Source organism: Nipponia nippon, unplaced genomic scaffold (genome assembly GCF_047370975.1).
Source record: "Nipponia nippon isolate SJK-2023a ecotype South Korea unplaced genomic scaffold, ASM4737097v1 scaffold_14, whole genome shotgun sequence".
Taxonomy (NCBI): domain Eukaryota; kingdom Metazoa; phylum Chordata; class Aves; order Pelecaniformes; family Threskiornithidae; genus Nipponia; species Nipponia nippon.
Window position 1 is genome coordinate 1,256,438 of NW_028262330.1, and position 24,093 is coordinate 1,280,530.

A 24,093-nucleotide genomic window follows, 5' to 3' on the forward strand; every position below is an offset into this window, starting at 1 on the left:
GTTTCACGAGTGCCTTAACTCTGCGCCCCTTTACAATTCGGTCCTACCACGAGAAGGGAGAGCAAATTCTTGTCATGAACAAGTCCCCGTGGGACAGACCACGGTCTCCTTTGGGTGGCAGAGCGATGCCGGCGGGTGGGGGCACCTCGCTCTCCGTGCAGCCTGGGCGTCGGGGACGAGCGAGGGTCCGTCCTGCAGAGCACAGCCCCTGCAAAATAAGGGAGCGCGAGGGGGAGAGCCGCGGCAGAGCCCAGCGCAGCCAGCGCTTGGGATAACTTTAACTCGGCACTTTGGGTTCTGAATTTCCTCTGAGCTGTTTACAAGTGCCGAAAAAACTTCCAGCCCTAACCTGCCCCCCCAGCACCGTCCTGATGTTGCCCAGAACATCTCCCTCATCCCTCCCTTTCGGGGAGGAAAAAAAAGGGAAGGAGGGAGGAGTGGGAGAGAGGAGGAGAGAGGGAGAAAGTGAGCTCACGTTCACACATTGGTAAAGAGGCTGGTCTTGCAATGCCTTTGAATATTTTACTTTTAGGCAGTTCCCTATCAGTCAGCCACACACATCTGAGCCGAGCTGAAGCTAACTACAGCCACGGACAGCCCTAGGAGCTCTGAAATCTAATCGCATGCATCATACCTCCAGGATATTTTTTTAAATTACATATATAAACACGCCGACAGGCAGCCGCGCTCGCACGCACACATATACATCCACACGTCGGCAGAGCCGCCAGCAGCCGCACGGCCGCTGAGCAAACACCTTGTCTCTCCTCGCAGGATATACCCGCTCACACGCATCTCTCTTTATCTCCTCCTGGCTTCCCGGAGGATCGTGCCGGCTGTTTTTCATGGAGAAAGTCCAGGGAGAAATGGAGATTGAGAGATGGGAAAGAAGTGAAGAGATTTCAGACGCAGAAAAAAAGGTTATTCAAGAGACATGGAGCAGAGTATATGCAAACTGCGAGGACGTTGGGGTCTCCATACTCATCAGGTATTTAAAAACACAAAAAAAAAAGGAAGCAGCAAATCCAACTAAATCTCTATAGCTGAGAGAGAGGCAGAACAATATATATAACTGAGCGGAAATGAATGACAGCGAGTGGGGAGCTGGCTGGGCGCATTCGCTGGCTGGGAGCAGGCAGGGTTTCACAGCACTCCTCTGATTTCCACACCTTGGAGCGGGTGGCGGCGGTGGGGGGAGCGGGGGGAGCCTCGCCGGGGACTTCGGGGGAAGCGGCTTCCCTCGCAAAGGTCACCTTAGCCTGCGGACGGAGCTGGGGGCCGCGGAGGCGGGGGAGAGCAGCGCCGGGCTCTGCTCGCCGGGCTTGGGTGGGTTGGGGAGGGTTTTTTTAGCCCCCCCCGTTAGCTGCGTGCGGATGGCATCGGTACGGAGCAGGCTGGCGGGTGAAATAATGCAAGTTGGGAGCCAAGATAAAACCCAAGCAGGTGTGTCTCCGAGGGCACCATCTGTCCCTCCGGTGGCAGCGTCGGCGGGAAGGAGAGCGCTGAAGTTGGCGGCGGCAGGGGGGTGCTTGGGGCACAGGCAGGAGAGGGGGGCCGCGGGGGGACGGGGACGCAGCCACCCCCGGATCGGGGTGGGGAGCATCGTCCGGCAGCGCGGGGCTGCGCGACAGGGACGGGCGGCTCACCAGCCCTGCGGCTGAAACCAAAATGGGGAGATGCTCTTGAGGTGGGGAACGGAGGGATGTGGGTTTTCTTGCGTGGGCTGGGGGTGCAGCCCTTGTCTGGGTAGCCCGGGAAAGCTCCAAGTGGGAATCCCACGGGGTCCTGCGGCCGCCGGGAGCTTGGGGTATCCGTGGGGTGCAGCACCAGCAGGCTGTTTCCCTTATTTAAGAGGGGAGAGGAGGACGGGCAGGGCGAGGAGAGGGGCAGGCGAGGTGCCTGCACTGACCTGTTGGCAAAGAGCTAAGATGCTCTCCGAGAGGCAAAGCTCCCACCACCATCCCGGGGACCAGCAATGCAGGGATCTCCCTGGGCAGGCTCCCGCCTGGACCCAGCCCCAGCCACCCCAGGTAGGAGACCGGAGGCCGGGTTGTGTCCTTCCCGGTTTGCTCCTGCGACAGGGGGCTGTGGGTGCTCGGAGAACCCTTTGGATGGATGCGCTGTTTATTAATGCTCATCCAAAAGTTTTCCAAGAGGCTGAGAGCTATTGCCCCGAGCCCACGGGATCTGCAGAGAGCAGAGGCTCCCCGGCCGTGCTGGTGAGCAGAGCTGGTTCCCCTCCAGGCTCGCTGCCAGCACTGCAACGGGATTTTCCTAGCAAGACCCCTCCACAGAGAACCCAAAATGACATTTGAGTCCCCTCTCCGCCTCCTTCTCAAACATCTCCTTCTGGCAGAGCCAGCTGACGGCTGAGCCCATTCCCCCAGCGCCCCGCGCCATGTAGCCGACGGGGCGGTCCAGAGGTGCGACAGCCCCGTGGCTGGGGACACCAAACCCACCGGGGCTGCGTTTGAAGCCCACACATGGCAGAGGTCTGGGGGATGCAAAATTCCACTTTTCCCCATCCCATGAGCTTTGGCACGGGGCTTGGCCAGCAGCCGTGCAGGGCCAGCCCCTTGCCTGGCACCCGGGTCATGCCGTCACCCCACCCGCAAGCGCAGCTGGGTGCCCCCCTGCCCGCGAGCACGGGGAGGGTGGTGGGTGCCCACGGTGGGTGCCGAGGGACTCGTGGCAATGCCATGGGGGATTCACCCAGGGCAGCTCATTGCTTTTGGTGTCCCTGTGGGCAGTCATGGGGCTCAGAGCAGGACTGGGGACGAGGGGCAGCGAGGTGCAGTGAGGGGCAGCGAGCTGTGTCAGGGGGGACCATGTGGATGAGCTCTGGTCCCAACTCAAACTTCCCCAGTAGAAGTTTCTGGTCCAGTTTTGTGGGTTTTTTTTCCAGGGAGAGTTTTGGCACCGTGGTGAGGGGTTTCCCCCCGCTGTGCCAACAGGGCAGGACTGAGCTGGCTCCTAGGGTGAACCCCAGCTCCTTGGGAGCCTTTATATGCTTGGCCATGGCACGTCCCAGCTAAACCCACCCCCTGCTCCCTCAGCCAGGGCTGCCCTGGGATGCTTACAGTGAGGTCTGGACTTTCAGTGCGTGTCCCTGGGGATGGCGGTGTAATTTGGGAGAGCTACCGTCCTTTCCAGCAGCACCCGTTGGAGCAGCACCCGCCTGCATCCCTGTGCCACGGCTCCGGTGGCCGAGCTGCCCCCGGCAGCAAACCCCGTCCCCAGAGAGGGCTTCGTGCTGCTGCCCTGACCCCCGCTCCCCCTGCGAGCTCCAACGAGCTCAACCTGAGCACCCCGGGGAGACGCGCGCCTGGCGAAAGCAGGGCAGCCCTGGCCGGGGTTGGGAGCACCGGCGGCCGCCGCTCTCCCGGCTGCGTTTCCCAGCCGGCATCAGCCGCCAGGAGAAGTGGGTCATGCATGGAGGCCGCTGGGAGCCCGAGCCGAGCGGCGCGGGCGGCAGCCGCTTCCCAAGACATGATTCAGCAGCTCCAGAGGTCAGGGCTGGGGAGGGGGCGGCGGGCGGCCGCCGGCACGGTGGGAGCTGGCCTGCCAGCACGCTTTTGGGTGCGCACACATGCGATGTGCCGGGGGCTGAGAGCTGCCCCGGCCAGCCTCCGTGCCTTGCTGGTACAGGGCTGGTGTTGCTCATCGCCTTGCTAGGGAAACTGAGGCAGAAAGTGATGTGCACAAGGGGGGACAGGGACAGGGAAGGGGGATGCACGGCTGTGGGCCCCCCTTTGGGGCAACCCCGCTGTGCAGACCAGGGAAAGCAGGCAAAGCTGTTAGCAGCCACATTTCTCTTGTTGGTGTTGCGACCGGGGAGTGCCTGCGTCTGCTGGCAGAGGGTCTCCCCATGCTCTCCTGCTCCGTCCCCTCTCCATCCCTTCAGAGCTGCTGAGGGCAGGGAATGACTTTTTCCCATGTGGGAAGGGCTGGAGGTTTGCAGCACCTCTGGACATAGGGGGTCGAAATTAATCTGGGGCCTGATCCTGTGCCCCGAGGACAGAGGCAGGGAGGCAGCGATGGCCACCCAAAAGGAGCGATGGGGAGGGCTGCAGTGCCGGCATCCCACAGGAACCAGTCCAGATCCCTCTGCCCCTCCTTCAGCCCCTGCCACCAACCTCCTCCTCCGCCCCCAGCCTTCCCATGCTTTGCAGGTGGGGAAACTGAGGCACAGAGCTGGGCGTCAGGTTCCCAGCCCTCCTGGCTGCTGTTAGTGCTTGAAGACACAGCAAACCCCTGCGGTCCCGCCAGCAGCACGGTGAGATTCTGATCTCGCAGGGCCTCTGGGGTCCCTGGGGACATAAACACAAATAATGGGGGCTTCTGGCTGAGCAGCCACCGGATCATGGGAATCTGCGCTGTGTGGTTAAAACTATGTTGCTAATTGACAATTTTCTCGGTGGGGGAGCCTCATGCTGGAGGAAGCACAGTCTCCTCGCCACGCTCATCTTCCTCCTCGGGAGCTCAGGGGCCTCTGCAGGCTCCATCTCACAGCCGCTGCCTTAACCCTTGCTGGAGCTGGAGCTGGAGCTGGAGCCTGGACCTGCACATCTGGGGCCGTGCATATCGGCTGGGTCGCTCCCAAGCGGGCACGCTGGCCAGCACGGCTGGGAGCCCTGCAGCCTCCCCATGGCCATGGGCTCGTTGCTGTGCCTCAGTTTCCCCATCTGTAATTTAGGACTTGGTCCTTTTTGAAAACCACCCCTCACTGCAGAGCTCACAGCAGGGGAGCCCAGGCGTGCGAGGGGAGCAGGGCAGCCTTCGGCAGCTCTGGCATCTGCATTAGCCCTCGCTGTGTGGCGCAGGAGCCCTTCGAGCACATGGCCATCGCTCCCCAAGCATCCCCCTCTCTCTATGGCCTCGCAGTGGTTTATTGCCAATACCCCACGCTCCGAGGCTGTGCTGGGAGATGCAAGCACCCGGGCGGCTCAGCCCTCCCGCTGCCCGCCCTCCGCGGCTCTCAGGGGCCGAGAGCACCCAGGCGAGCAGGGGTGAGCATCAGCGGGGGCTCGGGACCCTCGCTCCTTTGCAGAACCCGACTAAGCCTGGGACGCCAGAGCTAAAACCACAGCCTGTCCTGACCGTCACACGGGTTCGCTCCCACACCCACACACACGTACTGCAGTCGCAGATGTGGGACCACAAAACTTTACGGATCCCATCAGGGGATAAAACCCAGGGATAGTTTCTATTATCTCCCAGGCAAATCCGCACCAAATGTTAATGCCGTGCCAAGCGCAGGCAATGCAACCTGCTGCAGCCACCGCAGGCGGTGCCGCATCCACGGGGTTTCTCCATCACTCCTCCATCTCTTCTCCAGACCCATCAGCTTTTCAGATTTCCAAAATTGTTACCTTCTCCATCGCTCCTGATGTGCTCTTTCCCTCTCAGGAGGTGTAGGAGGGGAAGCGAAAGGGTTGCCAACGCAGAATCAGGCCCCCGGATTTTGACAGCTGCTTAGTCTGAGCTAACACACCTGGGTTCAGACAGCTTGCAAAGCGCTTTGAAATATAAAAGCACTCCTTGGATGCCAGACATTATTGTAAGTTTTAGGTTAAAATAGCAGAGCCTGAGTAATGAGTCTGGCAATGCAGAAAACCCTTTTTTTATCCAGATGAATCTAAAAAAATGGGTTGAATCCACCCAAAAATGGCATTTAAAGAAATTATTTTGCAGCTACCCCCAAAGCTAACGTGTTTTGTGGAGGTGTCCATAGGGAAGGGGTCCGTTCCTGCCTGCTGATGGATACATTTCAGAGCAGAGCAGCTCAGAGAGATCCCCCTGCCGCAATATCGCGCTTTGAAAAGGGCCCAGTGAAAAGACCGACCTTCTGTGCGGCGACGTCCCTGTCCCACGGCTTGCCACACACTTGCGAATCCCTGTGGTCAAGCTGGAGAGGAGAGCCCGAGGGCAGCAGACTCTGCTCCGCTGACGAGGACACACACGAGGAACGTTTTCCAAAGCAACAGCCCCCTCCCCGCGCGGTGAAGGGGGCGAGCGTGGGTTTAATGAGCTCTGTCTAGAAACGGCCCCTTTTCGTACGGCTGCATTTTCCCTCTGATCGCAGCACCTGGAACCAGCCCCTTCGGCTGCTGCATGGCCAGGGCAGCTGCACAGGGATCCCTGCAGCACGTCCCGCACCCGCCATGGCCTCGGGGCTGCCAGCAGCTCTCGGGGTGACCCAAGAGGAGCCTTTCCCATGTCCCCTGTTCCAGGGCTGCCCTCGCATCGCTTGCAAACCACACAGGGCTAGAAAGATCCCACTCAACACCCTGAGAGCTGCAAGGACACCCCTGGCCAAGGGAAGCAAAGGTCCAGGGGGGTCGAATGCTGTCCCCGGATGGTTTCTCTGGCTACGCCTGAGGACGTGCTGGATGTGTTGGGACCAGCCCTGAAAATCCCTCCCCCGGAGCAGGAGGCGAGGGCCAAGTCTCCTCCGCTCTGCTAACCGCCTCCATTAATGAGGCTGCTGCAGCGGAGCGGGGCCGTACCTCCGAACGCGGCTCGGCGAGCGCCCATCTGCAGAGTTTCCGCGCTCATTAAAAGCAAGGAAATGTCAGGACAGCCCTTGGTGGGCTGGCAGGCTCTGACCGCGGCCAGGGAACGGGGAGTGCTGGCTGGCTGGCAATCCTGCTGGAGCACAGCACTGGGGGCGAGCGGCCAGTGGAGCCACTGGTAACGCCGAGCTGGGGCTGCTGGAAAGCGGCACAGGAGCGGTGGAGAGGAAAGGCAGTGGCAGACGCCAGCAAAAATCAGGTTCCCAATTTTGCTGGACGGATGGCGGGTCCCAGCGCAGGGACCACGTCCTTGTGAATCTGGGTTACCTTGCGAATCTCCACACGGCCAGGGGTTGTCTTCCCCCCCAAACCCCTCCGCTGACCCTGGGGGTCGGGGACACACAGCCAGGCTCCAGCAAGCTCCATCCTCACGGTATGTCTGCCTCGGAGGCAGGAGTCACGTTTTAGCATCATCTCCTGCTGCCCATGGATGCTGCTGGGCCACGCTGACCCCGCTTGGCAGAGCTGTAGGAAGGGTGCCCGGTGCGGGGGGAGCTGCTGGTGGCGGGGTGGAGGGGCCCGGCGTGGCCGTCCCTGCATGCTGCTTGCACCCAGCGGGCAGGGATGCAGGCAGGGACAGCGGCTTGGCAGCGGAGAGGGGCAGGGACACGTGTGTGGAGGACAAGGATGATGCTGTGGATGAAGGCACTGAGAGAAGGGGATTGCAAGGGCTGTAGGAAACTGGAGGCATGTGGGAAAGTGACTTTGGCGCTGTTAATTCATTTATCTGATGAAAGCTGTCCTTACCCCTAGCCTAAAGGTTCATCTATGCGGCCAAGAGGCTTTGGGCTGAATCCACATATGTGGTAGGGGAAGACAAGAGCAATGAGGACTCGGAGGTGTGAGTTGTGCACACACGAGCGAGCAGGACGTGCCCCCGGGGCTTGCTAGCTCATGCCCATGTTATTTGGCTGCATCTTTGCTGCTGGGCCCTCTCCCAGCCTCACTGGGGTGTCCTGGTCCCTCTGCCCTGCGGCTCTGCAGTGCCTGGGGTGTTATGGCCTCCGAGCCCGGCTCAGCGTCATGCTGGAGTCTGCTCCTGAGGCTTTGCAGCGGGACGTGGGCTTCACCTGGAGGAAGGCCAGCTACACCTCTTCTCCTTCAGCTGTAGCAGAAGTTGAATTTAGCATCAGTGTGTGGAGCGGGGGCTTGGCCCTTTTCCCTCCAGCCCTCCTGCGCCGGAGCTGGAGCTGCTGCCCACCACCATCTCTGCTGGTCCGTGAGCCCTTGGAGAGAGGACACGGGCAGAGCTGTGCTGCGGGGGAAGCAGGCACCATCCTCTTATTCCAGTTAGTTTTGCCTATTTCTGTCTTGCTGGGCGGTGGCATTGACATGGCTGAGACCTTGCTCACCTTGGGCTGGGAGCTGTAAACACAGGCAGCACCCAGCACCCCTGCCCCAGCCTGAAAATAGGACGATAGGCTACAGGTGGCTGGGAGGAGCAGGGGGAACGTGCAGGCGAAGCGGCGAGGCAGCCCTCGGCATAATAAATAGCAGCACCACACACCACCTGCCTACCCATTATCAGCTGCTCTGTGGGCACCCGAGCAGAAAGGAGCTGGAAGGAGAGGTTTGAAAAGGGACACGGGGAGGCTCCAGGCTGCATTAGAGAGAGTCTCTCCCACGTAGAGGGACGAGGCGAGAGAAAACATGAAGGCATCGGTAGGAAAATCTAGCACAAAAAAAAAGCCTACAGGTGCCGGCTGGGGTTCAGCTGAAGCCTCCCAGCAGCTTCGAGGGCTCGCTGGCATTTTTGCCCCGCAGTTTGCAAACAGGGTAAGTGAAGCACCGAGGCTTGAGGTGCTCGGGGGGACGGAGCGAGCAGCTCCCTTCCCCTTTCCAGCTGGGAAAGGAAGGAGGTGGCCGGGCTGGAAGGTGTCCTCGCCGTGGGGTTTGCTCTGCAGGGTCTGGGGAGACGGGAAGAGAAGTGGTGTCTCTCCTCCAGAGTGGAAAACAGCTTCCCAGGGACTGCAGTGGGTTTGCACCTTAATTATTTCCTTTGGCTCCGCTACTGGGAGCGGTTGTGTCCTTAAAGTTGTTAAAAGGGCAAAAGAGAGGAAAAGCAATCCTGACATCCTGTCCGTTGGATCCAGATGTAGCTCGCAGAGTACAAATTAGCGAGTGCAGAATGGAATTGCTTAAAAAGAAATTTAATGAGATCGGTATGCAGGCATCTGGTTTCTATCAATCATCATTTTGTGCGATATGCAATGGTAAATATCATCTTTTTAATGACTCCGATGAAGAAAAAGAGCCCAAAACACACACGCACACATAATGAGCCAACAAAATTCCAGAGCCTGAGATGTTTGAACTCTCAAAAAATGTTCTGTAGATGGAAAAACCCCAACTGACACCTCTTCTAATTCTCTATTGTTTGAGTTATTTTATTTCTTCCTTTTTTTTTTCCCCTCCTTTCCTCTGGTTATATTTAACCTTTGTGTTAAATTAATCTTCTCTGTTTATTCACAACTACCACTGAGCGAGCTCCTTCCCTCCTCTTCTTGGTTCGACAACTCAAATATTTGCTCCAGGCCCGAAGTCCTTGCGGCAGGCGCCTGCCTTTCCCCAGCCCTGCAGAGAGGCGCTGGCCAAGCGGGGATGGCTGCAGGTCTCTGGCCGGCCACGGATTTGCTTTTCAACTTGAAGCAAAGATGGCTTGGGATCCCCTGTTCCAGCTTTCCATCGATGAGACGGCACGCGGGGTTGAGCACGGGAGCCGGGGGTTGCTGGTTTTAATCCCTCTGGCACCACTGCTGTTCCTCTCGCAGGTCCCTTAGGAAAGCTGCTGGGCTCGGCTCTCACCGGAGGCATCGCCTTGAGGGTCTGCGAAGTGGGGAAAGGTTGGAACCCAAATATTTGGATCCTTCACTGGCCTGGTCTCACCCAGGTTGGGGACTTTTTGGGAGTTTAATCAATCTTTGCTCCTGGTGTAGCTGGCCAAAAGCAGCAGAGAGGTGGAGGTGATGCTGTGGGGGAGGCACGAAGCCTCTGCTCCTGAAGGGCATCGGCCCCAGCGGCTCCTCTCGGCCCTTCTCTTGGGGGGGATGCTGCGATTCCTGGCGATGCAGGGGTTGGTCCCCCTTGCTGTACCCCTTCTGCTGGAAGAGCCTGGCTCAGACCAGGAATTTTTCTGAGCTTATTCCCTGGGTCTTCACAACATCATGCCCTTGAGCTGAGATCAAACAGGGCTTTCCAGGGAACTTCTGATGGTTTGGGATTCAGAGGCTTTGGTGTGCGTTTACCGGCTGCCAGCCTCCGTCCCCTGCGTCGGGGCAGGCTGTGGGCAGCAGGTCCCACTGCCAGCAGCATCCCCTGCTCCCAGCGCCCGGGGGGACGCCTGCCAGAGCAGGAGGGTGAGGGGGGAAAGATCCGCTAGCAGGGATGGCAAAACCTTTGGCTCCGACCTCGGCGGGGTGTTTGCTGTCGATAGCTGGGGGGCATTGATCTCGATGGCGGCTGGAGCTGCGGGCTCGGGGGCTGCAGCAGCTTGCCCAGAGGTGGGGAGGGATGGGACAAGGGGAGAAGGATGCTGGGGCTGGATGGAAAAAATGGCCCCATTAAAACAGAGAGGAGCATTTGTCTTTCTGTTGGGAAATGCTCGGGGCAGAAGTCTTGAATCCTGGGAACGGTGCTATCTGCATGGCCCCAGCCAGCTCCGTCCCCTGGCCAGGGGACCAGTGTCCGTCCCTGACCACCGCTCTGACAGCTCCGAGCTGAAGGGTACGGACAGAGCGTCTGTCTGTGTGGTGACAGGAGCTGGAGACAGCTGGGCCTGGAAATGATTTCTCCTGACAGGGACCAGATGTGTCAGGAGGAGCTTTGCCGGGGGGAGGCTGCACAACAACAAGAGGAGTTTTGTCACGAGTCCCCTCCAGGTTTTAAAAGCAACACCTTATCTCCCCCTTTCCACCTTCCTTCCTCCCCCACCCTTTCCTAAGCACACTCTTCACACCTCCAAAACCTATTTTGGGCCGTCTGATGAATCCCAGATGCCTTGGGGAAGCAACAGAAGCGGCGGTGCAGTCCAGGCGCTGCTTCACGCCGCTTCCTTGGCAATGCCCCCAAGCTTTCGCAAGCCAACGGAGCGGGGGAAGGAGGGAAGGGAGGGGGGAAAAGGAGGATAACGAAGTGGTAAACGAGCCTGGTCCTCAATATTGTGATTATTTGTGGAGTGGTGAGTGGGGAAGAGAATCCCACTTGGTCCTGGAGGGAGGTAGGAATGGCTGGGAAAAGGAGTGGGATGGGTTCACATGGTTTGGGAAGGTGCTTGGGGAGGGGGTCACGGCAGCCTGGGAGAGGGGAGGAGGCATCTGGGTGTCTGTCTGGAGCTGGGGACAATGGGGGACAGCCCTGGGAGCCGTCTGCCACCTCCTGAGCATCCTTCGCTGGCTCCTGTCCAAGCACAGGGGGGCCCAGGAGGAGGCAGGGAGAGCCCTGTTGGAGGGAGGCAGCTGGGTGAAAGCGGGGAGCAAACGCTGCTGCTGTTTTCTCCCGTGTAAATCGGGTGGAAGGGGGTGGTTAACATGACTCGAGCGTCAGCCCTGGCTGCTGAGAGCAACCACCTGTGGTGCTGGCATCGATGGTGCTGGTATCGGTGGCCTCAGATCTGCACCTCGTCACCTTGTGCCCTTCAAACCCCCCAGCCCTCCACCTCCCGAGGAAGCTCAGCACCTCAGCTGCAACCACAGCTTCACTGGCTTCAGCTGCGTTTCATTGGGGTTGATTTAATCCCACAGAAAAGAGGGTGCTCAGCCCTCCGAGGGGCAGGCTGGGTGTCTGGGGTGTCCTTGTGCTGGGGGAAAGGGCTCCTGGCATAGGTGAGCAGTGGCATGAGCTCAGGGCTGTGAAAGTCGGGGGCATCCCGGGCAGGGGGAGATGATTTTGGGTGGCAACGCAGGAGTAAAGCCCGTGGGGCCAGGAGCCCGCTGCGGGCCTGGGGAAGAGGGGGAGGCTGGCTGGGATAAAGAGGTTTTCATGCTCATCTCCAGCTCTCTGAGACAGGACACGATGTTCTGGTGTATGTAGGGAAGGTTGGGGAGAAAGGCATTAACCTGCTGATGTTCAGGCAGCTGAATGCTACAGCTCCCAGGGAATTCAATGAGAAAACCAGCCCGGGCTGTGTTAGCTGCGAGGGGGTGGTTTCCAGCATCTCCACCACTCCATGCTTTGCTTTAACCTCTCCGCCTGCTCTCACCCTCCTGATCTCATGTCTATTCTTTCTTGAAGGTTTTTTGTCAACTTCCCGTCGGCAAAGCAGTACTTCAGCCAGTTCAAGCACATGGAGGACCCGCTGGAGATGGAGAGGAGCTTGCAACTGCGTAAGCACGCTCGGCGGGTCATGGGTGCCATTAACACTGTGGTGGAGAACCTCAATGACTCCGAAAAGGTCTCCTCTGTTCTGGCCCTGGTGGGCAAGGCCCACGCCCTCAAGCACAAAGTGGAGCCCATCTACTTTAAGGTAAAGGATGGGAGCAGAAAGATCTCTGGGATGCTTTAGAAATTAGGAAGAGGGCAGGAGAGAGGGAGCCGTGGCGAGCCGGTGCTGCCTGTCCTCGCCCGGAGGAGGCTGGCTGGTCGCGGGGGTTGCTCCCCACGCGGCTGCAGTGTCCCACTGCCACGCTGTCCCATGCAGACCACCGTTCCCAAATGCAGCCAACGCTGGGGCATCAAGCGCCTCGCCCTGCCCAGGGAAACCCGCCCGCCTGGGTCCTGCCCGCAGCCCCGCCGGCATGGTTGTGGCCACACGTCCCTTCTTTTAGAAATCAAGCATGGTAGAAGGGACTAACCAACTTGAGGTGCCCAAATTAGGGAGATGCTTGAACCTGCAAGCAGCACCCCGTCATACCCAGGTCTCGGCCTCCCCCTGCTCGGGCAGGCTGGTTACCTGCCCTGTCTGTTCCCTGGGGCGTCCACAGACCTCCCGCATGTATGTCTGTCCCGCAGAGGGTTGTCATTCCCAGCACTCAGCCACAGGATTAAATTGGGGTTTTTTTAGGAAAAAGCTAAATTTGCTGTTAGCTGCTCCCTGGAGAGTAGTTAACCCCTCACTGTCCACCTCCCTCCAGAAACTCACTGGTGTCATGCTGGAGGTCATTGCTGAGGAATACGCCAACGACTTCACCCCGGAGGCACACGGCGCTTGGACCAAGATGAAGACCCTCATCTACACCCACGTGACGGCGGCGTACAAGGAGGTGGGCTGGGCGCAGTACCCCACCGCCACCCTGTGAGCGGCCAGCGGGGCCGGGCGAGGGGCAGGGAGGGCTTCGCTCCCCCCAGGACTTCACTCTGGTATCTTCTCAAGATCTTCGCTCAGTCTGGGGAGCCCGGTAGGGCCAGCTCTGTTAGCTGCCAAGTCACAATTTGATCTCCATGGGGTTTAAAAACAAAGTAAATAAGCCAAAAAAATAGAACCAGGAAGGGTGTGGGTGGGTCGGGGTGACGCAGTTGCAGCGGACGCTGGAAGGGGATGCAGAGCGCGAGGGGAGAGCGTTGGTTGTTGGCTCCATCTTGCTGTCCTGGCCTGTCCATCACCACCTCCCAAATCCTGCACCATCTCAAAGTCCCTTGCACAAGTTCTGTTGTGTGGCAGTGACGTGCAGCTCCGTTCACTGACGAATGACACGACCATCGTTTTCCATGCAAAGCCCCCGGGTAAACCTGACTCCTTGCTTTTGAGGGTGCGATGCTTATGGGGACTCCCGGCTGGCACCGAAAACGCTTTGCTTTGCACTTTCTCTACTCAGCTGGCAGGGCTGGGGGCTGCGGCCAGCGCCGCGCTCGGCTGTCCATCACCCTGCACCCTGGGCCAGCAGCAGCCCTCTCCCGTCACCCACGGTCCCTCTCCTCGGCTGGCTGTTGCAAACCCTCCTGGGGCTGGAGGGAGCGAGAGGGTGGGAGAGACGTCCTCGCCTTGTGTGAGAGAGTGGGGAAGGAGGGGGATGCCTTCAGGCCGCATCCCCTCGTGGCTCGGAGCAGGGCACGTAGGTGGGATCCCTGTGCCAGGCGCAGGGAGCTGGTGAGCCCACCCGCCTCCCTTCAGCTCCCATGGGCAGCGGGGACATGCATGAGCACGGGCTTGGGTGGCACACATTGTGCCATTGCCCTGGGAGCCGGCGTGCGTACGTCTGTCTGTCCGGCAGCAGGGTGGTGCAGGGATGTAGGGCCGGGGCGGCTCTGCCCCGCTCGGTGAGAGGGGGGCTTCAGGCTGTGATCAGGAGGGGGAAAGATGAAGTGGACATAGCAGGAGGGGTTCCTGGGTGTGAAGAAAGCTCCCTGCTCTGTTAAAATTCATAAATAACTTGTTACATAGAGCACATTCCTGCACTCTTGGTGAAACTGGGTTCCTTCAACTAAAGTGCCTGGTAGAAATCAACCCAGCAGGAGCTGGGTCCCTCCTCGGGGCTGGCAGTGCTCCCACCCGTGCCTGGCAAAGGGCTCCCCCAGACAAGACGCGGCTGCGGGGCTGGCAGCACTCGTCCTGCCTGCAGCATCGACTCCCCCTGAAGCTGTGGGTGAGTCTGCTCGAGTTTGCTGCCTCGGTTTCCCCTTTGGTCACAAAAAAGGGAGGAGGAGCAGCCCCGTTGCCTCCTGCACGTACGTGCTTGGATTTATAGGATGCTCTGGGGACTGACTCCCAAAGGATTGGGGATGAAGCATCAGATGTGCTAGGAAGCCTTGGCATCCTTGCCACCCAGTATTTCCAAAATGTGTCTGTTATTTTTAAAGCTCTAATGTCAAGGCAGTGTTACCTATTGAAGTGGGAGGGAGGGTTCCCTTCTGGGATTTCCTCTGGCCTCGCTCTGCTGCTGCCCTCGGGAGCTGGCAGCTTTCCCGGGGGGACCAGCTCCTCTCCCGGGTAGCGGCTTGACAGGCAGCGAGCCCACGCTCCCTGGCTGGGATCCCCACGGCCGCCCTGGGCACCTCCCGCCCCGTCCCGCCGTGGGACGCTGCTGGAGGGGACAGCAGTAACTCCCCCCGGGGCTGGCCTCCCTCCGCCGGAGCAGCCAGCCAGAAACTCCTGCTTTGCTCACCCATGGCCAGTTCATCTGCGCTTCTAATCATCCCTGGGGAATAGGGGTTTTTTCCTGTTTCTGGTGTTTTGCTTCCATGCCAAGGGGCTCCTCTGCCCCCAAGCCCTGGCACCACTGGGGGGGGGTGGCCAGCACTGGTGCCCGCCCCGAGAAAGGCTCTCGGTGGGGTTTTCCCCCTTCCTCCACCGGCTGTAACAGCAGGTTTCTGCTCAGGGTCCGTGGGAGCCCGTACGGAGGGGCAAACCTCAGACCCCAGCCCTGCTCCTTCCATCACTCGCGCCATGATGCGGGCACAGCCCGTGCCTGGGCAGCGGCCCTGGGGACGACTGGTCAAGGTGGCAGCGGGGGAGATGTCTTCTCCTCTCCCTCTGGGCTTGGTTAGGTGCAGCCCCGAGTTGGTGCCATCACCCGGTGCCCTGGCTCTGGGCGAAGGGGGACCTGGGGAGGGCTCTAAGCCTCTTGGCTGCGTTCCCCAGTGCTCCTTCGCCTTCCTGCAGAGCCCTGGGACCAGGGTTAGTCCCAAAATAGCCCCAGGACTCCACTAATGCCACTACGGCCACTCTCTGGCCTTGCGGTTCTTTTCTCCCTATGTCCCGCGGTAGAACAGGCAGAGAGGAGCGACGGAGCCCGAGCGATGGCATGTCCTGGGCGTCCATAGAGCATTGGGTGGAAATAACCGCTCAGGGCATGGCTGACCTTGGCATGGCACCGTGCAAGGTCAGAAGGTTTATAAGGGGAAGGGACAGGCACAGGGTGACAAGTGATGCTGCTTCGCTGGGGGGGCAGGCTGTCGTTTAGGATCAGCGCCCCCAGAATTCAGCCCACCAGCCTGCGCCCGCAAAGGCGCCAGCAGCTGATGCCTCCGCCTCGCGTCCGCATGTCCAAGCGGCCGCTCATCCCTTGCGCAGCTGGCGGAGGCATCTTCCAAACATCGGCTGCTGGCCAGTGTCAGGATTAGGCCCGTGCAGATGGGAAAAGACCTGGTCAGTCATTGACTTTGCTCCAGTGCAAGACTGGAGAGCGATCACTCCGAGCAAGACTGTTGGATATCTTTTTTTTGGGTGCGCCACGAGACTCTCATGAGCACAGCTCCACTGATCTCTGCCAAAACCTCGGGGCCAACAGCGCATATTTTCGATGACTTCGTGTACTCCCCGTGCTCTGCGGATGCTGGGCCAGGGCTGTTTCCGTACAGGGACGTTTCATCTTTAGACAAAGCTCGCACATTAGCTTTTGAGGTTAATATTCTCCAGGTGGGAATTTTATTTTTCAGTACAAACCATTCCTCTTCCTTCCCACAACCAAAATTGGGCTCAGTCGTGATCAGCAGGGAAGTGATTTTTGGGGTGGCTGGAAAGTCCCCGTGTACATGCCCGGCCCACCCGAGTGCCTTGGCTTTGGGGGAGCAGCAGTGAGGTCCCCCCACCTCACCTTTGGATGGGGCTTGGTTCCTTCTTTTTCTTTTTTTTTTTTTAATTTTTTTGTTTTGCTTTTGCATCCCTAGAAAATACTGACCCATGGCCTCGTGTGCCCACGCCTGTGTGTGCTGGGCTTGGGGTTTTTTTCCAGGCACATTTTTCTAAAGCAAATCCAGATGCGTGCAGCTGCTGTCCCTTGAGGAGCCCCTCCCATCAGCCAAATTGCAGGCCAGCCGAATACATGCAAATAAAAACATGTTTATTTTTACCAGCTCTGTAGGAAGTAAGATGAAGCGGGGAGGGCAGCGGGGGCAGAGCTCGCGAGGGGAAGAGATGGCGATAAAGTGAACGCCCCCTCTTTGCTGCCCGCAGGAGAGCAAGCGTTGCTTAAACTGGGGAAAATTCTCATCTGGGGAGAGATGAAAATGAACAGGAAAAGGAAAAAAATACCATTCCAGAGTGACAGGGCTGATAAATGCCATGTGGAAGAGAAGAAAGGGAGGCCGGGTCCTGGCTCTGAGCGTGGCTCTCCGACGCACACCCGCACAACTGCTCCCTGTTACTGCCAGCCCCGGTGCTCCCCCAAACCCCCTGCAGCTGGCTGGGGACCCCCTTATCCCCCCTTCCCTTCGGCTCCTGCTTGCTGGGCACGGCATTTCGCCCCCTGGCGTGCTTGGGCTGAGATAAAGGCTCAGCTTTGCTCTCCTTGGTGGTGGCAGGCAGGGACCGACTTGCAAAGTTGCTCCCCCAAAATTCACAGGTGAGAAGCTGGGGGCTCAGGGCATGGCGCCAGCACTTGCTGGGGACCGGCTGGTCTCTCCCTTTCCCTGGGGGGGACCCCTGTGTCCCCCTTCCCCAGGGACGCTGCCGGACTGCTTCTGCTCGCTCTGCTCCTCCCTGATGCCCGTGCTGTATGGTTGCCCCCGTGCACGCCAGCCAAGCTCAGCACAGAGCTGCTGCCCCTGTAACCAGGGCAGGATCTGGCCCCTGGCTCAGCCAGCACCTCTGCGTTAGCATCAGGGCTGGGCTTGGACCCATCGCCTGGGTGGGGAAGTCCTTGTCCCTCCTGCCAGCAGCAGATGAATGCTGGCGAGGGGATTCGGTGTCCCCAGGGCAGGGTTCCCCCCCGAGCACCCTGTCTTGGCTCCCTTTGGGGACACCCGGTCTTATCAACCCGCTCGTACCCCCCCAGCCCGAGGTCGACGCTGCGTCTGGTCAGCGGGAGCTCAGGGCTGGAGGGAGAAGGAAGCGTTGGGTACGGGATGGGACACAAATCCCACCCACCCTGTCCCCCCCTCCCTACGGCCAGCGCTCACGCAGGTGTAGCTCCATAGACACCCGGCCAGCTAGAGAGACACCCCAATGCCACCAGAGCCGTTCGGACAAGGAACCCTCAGGGCCCTTGTGCCACCACCTGCATCTTCTCTCGCGGCGAGATAAACCCGAGGCAGCCGAGCCCAGGCTCTCCCGAGGGACTCCTCTTGCATCTCTGCCAGTTTGCTCCAGTTTGCCCCAGCAAAGGGGGTCCCAGCGTCTCCCCGCTCTCTGGGGAGGTGCCCAGCGACTTCAGTGGGGACCAGATTTTGGCTGGCTGGCCTCTGGTGCCAGAGCTCAGCCTTCCCTGCCCCTTGCCGTAGGGAAGCCGCCCTGGTGCGCTGATGTCGGCGCGAGGACTGCTCGGGGCCAGCGCCAGCGGTGCCAGACAGACGGGTGGAAGGGAAACCCGTGAGCTAACTTTGGACCAACGTATCGGAGAGGGAGGGATAAAACTACCCGCCTGGGTCTGACCTATTTAACAGACTGCGACGCTAATTATTTTCCATAGCTGAAGTTGTCTCTAATTGTTAGTATGTCTTAACCAGTCCCACCGTGACCCACAGACGTGAGCTGGCGTGGTCTGCTGTAACTCCGTGTCCTTCCTGTTACTGCTGCGGATACTCTTCATGTACGTGTTTCTCGGCGCTTCTGTGCTGGTTTTATACATGCCGTTTCGTGTACGATGGGTGTAACTTGTTTTTCTTTTTGTAGGTTTTTAGTATGTTTGTAACAGAATGGTGTTATTAAACCGAAACTTGTATCTTCAGTGGATAAATCAATCAAACCCCTCCAGCTCTTCTTGGTTTCTTTCTGGCGGGGTGGCTGCGAGGCTGGGGGTGCGGGGGGCTGCCAGGGGCTGCCCGGTGGCCCCGCACCTCTGCGGGCGCCTGCTCGCTCCGGGCACCAGCAAGGGAGCTTTGTGGCTGGAAAGCAGCAGCAAAGGGAGGAGATGTGCCCCTCGCTGCCCTTCTGCACCAAGGGCGGTACAGGCGGCCGGGGGCGTTTTACTGACGGGCTCGAGTGAGAAGGGGTCTGCTCCTCCTCCGGGCTCTTTGCATGGCTTCCAGGTATGTTGTGCAAACCTCTGGGGTCTCTCCCTGAACCAGGAGCTCTTCCCATGCCTTCGCCAGCCTGGCCAGCCCAAAGTGCACGCAGGGAGGATGAGCTGCACGGGACCGGCCGGGGACTTTCCCTAACAGACATCCTAAGGCTGATACGCAGCCTCCATGGCACGTGAATCCGGGCAGGCACCAAGACGAAGGCTCCTCTCCGCTGCGGGAGGCAGCAGGGCAGAGCTGGACGTGAAACCTGTGGTGGTGATGGACACAAGATGCAGCAACCACGACTCCGAGGGCTGTGAGATAGTTCCCAGCCTTTAAAAATAACAACTGGCTCCCTGAGCAGCAGAAGCCAAGTTTTCCGTGGCTCTGTCCCACGCAGCTCCTCCTGTGCCTCTCGCTGCGGCTGAATCACGTTGCCACAGGATGGGTCCCAGCACAGGTGGGCCACGTTGTGGTTTCCCTCCGTGGGTCTTTCCAGCTCCTTCTGTTGTGAAACAGGCCCGTGATGTATTTGAGACCTCTGTCATATTTGATTGACGCTGGCCACCCTTTCCAAAGTTGTTGGCAGAGGATGGATGGACAGACAGACAGACGCGTGTTATGGTCCCATAAGCCCCATTTCCTCGGGGAAGCCTTTTTCCAAGGCTTGGAAAAGAAATCCAAGCAATCCTTTTTATTGTGCTCCTCTGCTGATGCCAAGTACATCAGCACAAGTCAGAACGGGCTTTCAGGGCAGGGAACGCTCATCCCACCGGGGTGGCAGAAACCACGGCACCTGGCCACGAGCGATTTTAAGGGGAGCTTAGGACCCCGGTCTGCGGCTGGGGGGCCTGAGTGGGGTGTGAGAAGGAGCAGGGCAGAGATCGGTGCCTTGGAGGCTGCCCAGGGTCTTGGGGAGCCTGGTGCCGGCTTGTCTCCTGTTGGGCTGAGGGCAGCGACGATGTTCTCCAGCCCCGCACGTGGCGGGGTAGCTCTTGCATGGGCAGGCGCTTGGGCTTGTCCGGGGCTCCCAAGCTACAGGGACTGGGGTGGCCATGCAAGGGGAGCCCGTTTCTTCCCCCACGGCTTAGCCAAACCAAGCCCAGCCGGCTGCGGCCCCGGAGAAGGGAACCAAAGGCCAACCCACGTGGGGAGGGGAATAACTGCCTGCTTCAATCTGTCTTCTCCCGCTGCATGTTTTTTGGGGGGAAAACCACTTGGTGTTGTTAATGCAATTAATAAGCCCTCCTCGGAGTCTCTGCCACATCCTGTATACACTTCCAGGCGGAAGCCAACGGTCAGCAAAGCCCGCACGCTGCTATGCTCCAGATGGGAAACATTGGCTTGGAAACCACAAGCGAAAGGACAGGCTGGCTCGGGAGCGGGGAGGTTGCGGCGGGGACGCGAAGCTCCTAGACCTTTGCACGCGGGGCTGAGAGTAGCCAGAACAAGGGGTGGCCGCAGGGCACTGACACAGGGCTGGTTTTTCCAACGGCTTGTTGAAAAGGAGCTGGGAATTTCAGCATTACCTTGCAGGGAGAAAATATGTACACAGCCCTTCACTTCGTACTAATATTTACCCCCGGATCCCGTCACTTCGGGGTGGCTGTGACGATCGTGCCGTGACCCAGACCCTGTGGCCACGCCAGTGCTCTGCAAGCGCTGGCGCAAAAGGAGACAGGGTAGGAGCCTAAGGCTCGCGGCGCACTGGGAAATTGGCCCAGGCGCCAGGGTGATGGGCTCATGCCCTCCTGCTGCCCTGTGCCCGGGGGGGACTAAACCCCACCTTCGTTTCCAAGTGTGACAGCCTGGGGATGCTGCTTGCCAGGAGGCAATCCTTGCCTGAGGAGCTGGAGGAGATCCAGCTCTCAGACACCACCTCCGTGGCCCCGGCGATGTTTTTGGGGCTGGGGAGTGGAGGGAGAGGGGAATTTGATAGCTGAGGCATGGCATGGGGTGTGCTCCCAGCCCCGTCTGCCCCGCACCGCTGGCACGGGGTCCGGCGCTCCCTGCCCAGTGCCTGCCCCGTGCTGGGGAACTGCGGCTTCATGAACCCGCTGCAGATGTGGCTCAGAGGTGGCACATCTCCACCGTGTGCCCGTGTCCCGCCAGCGCCCAGTGACAGCCAAGGGGAGAGCCAGGAGGTTACTGCGAGGGACAGACAGAAATACATCTGCATGGGGGAGATTAAAAAAGAGAATCTGCAATAATTGCGCTGCACAAATACTCATTAAAACCCAGCCCCCAGGAGCTGGTGGTGGTGAGAAGTCCTCCCTTTTGTGCTGGGTGACACAGGGTGAGAAACCTCGGGAGATCAAACCCGCAGGCTCACACTGGCTTGAAGGACGCATCCCTTCTTCTTCTCCATTATCTGCACCGAGATAACAGCCAGGAGCTCCAGACTTTGCTGTACCAACCGCCTACGGCCACTCTCACCAGTGCGGGGTTTTTGGTGGCTCCCTGCTCAGAGCAAAGCCCCAGGGGGGAAAAAAAAAAGCAGGAAAACCTCATCCCACGCCGGTGGGGCTGACACTGAGCAGGAGCCGGCCCTTCCTTCCGCGCCCGGCTCCTCTTCAGCTGCGCCGGCTGATATGGTTTATCTGAGCAGCGCTGAATGTAAACGCTGTCAGCGCCGGCCGGGATTAATTCCCAGGAGTTTGGCAGCCGAGAGATGAAATAACATCGCTGGGGGGGGAAGTGCACAGCTCAGGCTGAAAAATCCTCCCGGCTAATCTACAGCCAGGTTTCTCTTCTCCCAGGCACTCTTGAGAGAGAGCAAAGCCGAGGGCAGAGGGAGGATGGGGAGAGGAACAGGAGGAGGAGGAGGAGGATGGCTCCCGGAGGGGCAGGCTGCCTCCCCCTCCTCTTCTTCCCCCAGGGACCCAAGGGAGTGGGGATGAATGGGAAACCACCCTTGTCCCATGGGCAGGAGCTGGCCCCACGATGCCAAAAGTGCTTGGCCCCGCTGCCAGGGCCCCGGGGGTGGTGGGGGACACGGCCCGCAGCCCCCGCCCAGCCAAGCTGCCCTCTGGTTTTGCAGGACCCCCCGGGTGCCGGCGGAGGAAGCGGCGCCGAAGGCCCCGAGGTGCTCCCGGACACCTGAACCCGGACAGGCGGCACCGCCGAGAGAGGAGCCTCCCTCCGCTTTCTGCTCGCGGCTGGGGCGACGCGCGCCAGCCCGGGGGGTGGCTGCCGTCCCCCCGCCGGGAGCTCCGGCGCCCCTCTCCTCGGGGAGCAAACCAGCAAAAAGCACATTCCCGTCACTCGGCGCTTTAACCACCGCGAGATCACCCCAACCAAACAGCTTGGCTGCTGGGAGGATTCCCGTCCCCACGCAGACGGGACGTCTATTGCTGTTTATTACTAATCCCTTTTATTAATTGACAAGTGTACTTGCTTTAAGGGAAAGCTTTAGGAAACCACCCCGCAGATGCTGCTTTTGGAATATTCGATCAGTCTTGAGGCTGATGCTCCAAACAGCTCCCGAAATAAAATAATCATCAGGCTCTGCTGAGTCGTTGTGGTTTTATATTTATACAGCAGAGGGGTTTGGTTTGGGGATATTTTCTAAGCAATAGTGTGATTTTCATTTACTTTCTTTAGATATTTCAGCAAATAACTACAAATTCACTTATTTTTATTGTTTTCTTGGTAGAGGAAAAAATTGGCTGGACAAAAAGCCCAGCAGTGCATGGGCAGGTAAATTGGTTTATTTTAAATGTAGGAAAGCCCACGTCTCACTGTCTGCCGAGAGCTGTGCATCTCCCGGGCTCTGCTACCAGCAAATCATCGTTATGCTCAGGATTTAACAATATATTTCATATCTACCTACATATAATGTAGTCCTATAGACAAATTCTGAGGTCTCGGTGCTGCTCGGGAGACGCGTGGCTTCGTGTGCCCCGTGGCGCTGCCGCTGTTCCCCAGGCCTGGCCGCCCCGCCGCTCGCCCTGCCTGCACCCTGCCTGCTGCCTGCTGCCTGCTGCCAGGATGCGGCCGGGTGCCTTCCGCTGAGCAGAGCGTCCCTGGCCCACGTCTGCGGGGGCACCGGGTGACGTCCACACCCGCTCTGCGGGTGACGAGGGGGTGCAAAAGGCAGGGAGCAGGTCCTGGAAATCGTACCATCAGCTTTGGGCACCTGATGTAAAAAATAATCCTAGTGATGACGGCTGGGCGGGGGGTCAGTGAGACAGCGGCCGTGAAAACCCGCCCGTGCCATGGTCCACTTTGGGACCAGGGGCTGGCAGAGGGGTCAGGGTGACAACAGAGAGGGGTGCCTGCAGGGTTGGGCTGGCTGCAGAGATGTTGCACCTACAGACACTGGGGTGCCTACGGAGAGATGTGGGTGCCAGCAGAGATGCGGGTGCTGACCAGGGTGTGCCAGGGAAGCGGCTGTTTTGGCAGGCCAGCCTTGCTCTCCGCCGAGCACCCATCTCCCCTGGGGCCTGCACCGAGGGGTGCTAAGAGGGGCCGGGGCGATGGAGGGCTGTCGTGCAGTCAGTCGGCGCTCTGCTCCCCACACCAGCCCAGCTGCTGGATGCAGCCCGGCTCGGTGCCGGCGGCAGGCAGGTAACCTGTCCGAAGGTGAGTTCAGATGGCCGTGCAGGCAAACACCGTGCTGCAGCCTCCGCTCAGCCAGCCGCGGACCTGAGCCTGGCACAGCTCGTCCTGCTGTCCAAGCAGCCGCAGGGGGGAGGTAGGCAAGGCAAGGGGGATGCTCGGGGACAAATGGACGGCTTCTCCTCCCAGCTCGCCTGCCCAAGGACACCCGGCAGGCAGGAAGGTTCAGCCTCTTGCAGAGCTGCTGTTCCAGCAGTAAACGTTGCATTCAGCTCCACAAACCAGAACCAGGACAGGAGACAGTCGCAGCTCAGCACCAGGCAGCCCAGCATCTCCCAGCCTGGCCTGCGCCTGCAGGCTTGGGCTCGGCAGCAGGAGCCACTGGGAAGGCTGGATAACTAGCAGCGGGCAAGGAGGATATTGCTTCTCAAAGGTCACCGCTTCCCCCGCGCTGCCGTGAATTCACTCGCCTCAACCCCTCCTCCTCCCCCCCGGCCACGCAGCTCCCGCTGACCCCAGCCCCAGTGCCGGGGGGCAAAGCAGCCTCCCCACCAAGCCAGGCAGTTCCCAGCATTATCCTCTGACTGGGCAGTCATTTCTACTGGAAGGAAAATCCCCAAAGCCGGACCATCGTCCTGTGAGATTTGCCAAAGGGAGCAGGCGGCTCCCAGCCTCCTGCCCTTTCCTGCTCCACTAAATCACCCCAGAGCCCTCCCAAATGTTTATTCATTGGGAAAGCAATAAAAGAGAAGGAAACCCCAAAAGACAAACTCCCACCAGCCTGCCTTTGATTGCACTTGATATTGTTCTATTTCTTAATGCTTTCCCACTGCAGGCTGGCGAGGAGGGAGGGAGGGCGGGAGGAAACAGCGCTTCAAGGGGGTAAAAATACGAATTTCCCACTGATGTCTTGTCTGGAGGGGTCTGTGTGCTGCTAGGGTGGCTCGGTCAGGACCTGGGGGTGACAGTGCCTCCGAGGACGGGAGCTGGGGTCCCCCAGCCCCCCGGGCTGTGAACTTGGAGGTGAGCAGGAGCATCCCCGCGTTTGCAAAGGTGACCGAGCACGGGGCAGCCGCAGGGCACGGCCCGGCTGGGCGATGGTGCTGCTCCCCATCTCCCAGCCCCCCGATGGTCAGGGCAGGGGAGC

At 59.6% G+C, this 24,093-nt stretch overlaps 1 protein-coding gene across 1 annotated transcript; it reads left to right on the forward strand.

Moving 5' to 3' along the window:
- The first annotated feature begins 465 nt into the window (after positions 1-465).
- CYGB (cytoglobin) lies at positions 466-21,879 on the forward strand. Its single transcript, XM_009476595.2, has 4 exons — positions 466-988; positions 11,805-12,036; positions 12,644-12,772; positions 21,427-21,879. Exons 1-4 carry the CDS (start codon positions 846-848, stop codon positions 21,487-21,489), a joined length of 567 nt encoding a protein of 188 aa, XP_009474870.2. The 5' UTR covers positions 466-845; the 3' UTR covers positions 21,490-21,879.
- The last annotated feature ends 2,214 nt before the right edge of the window (positions 21,880-24,093 follow it).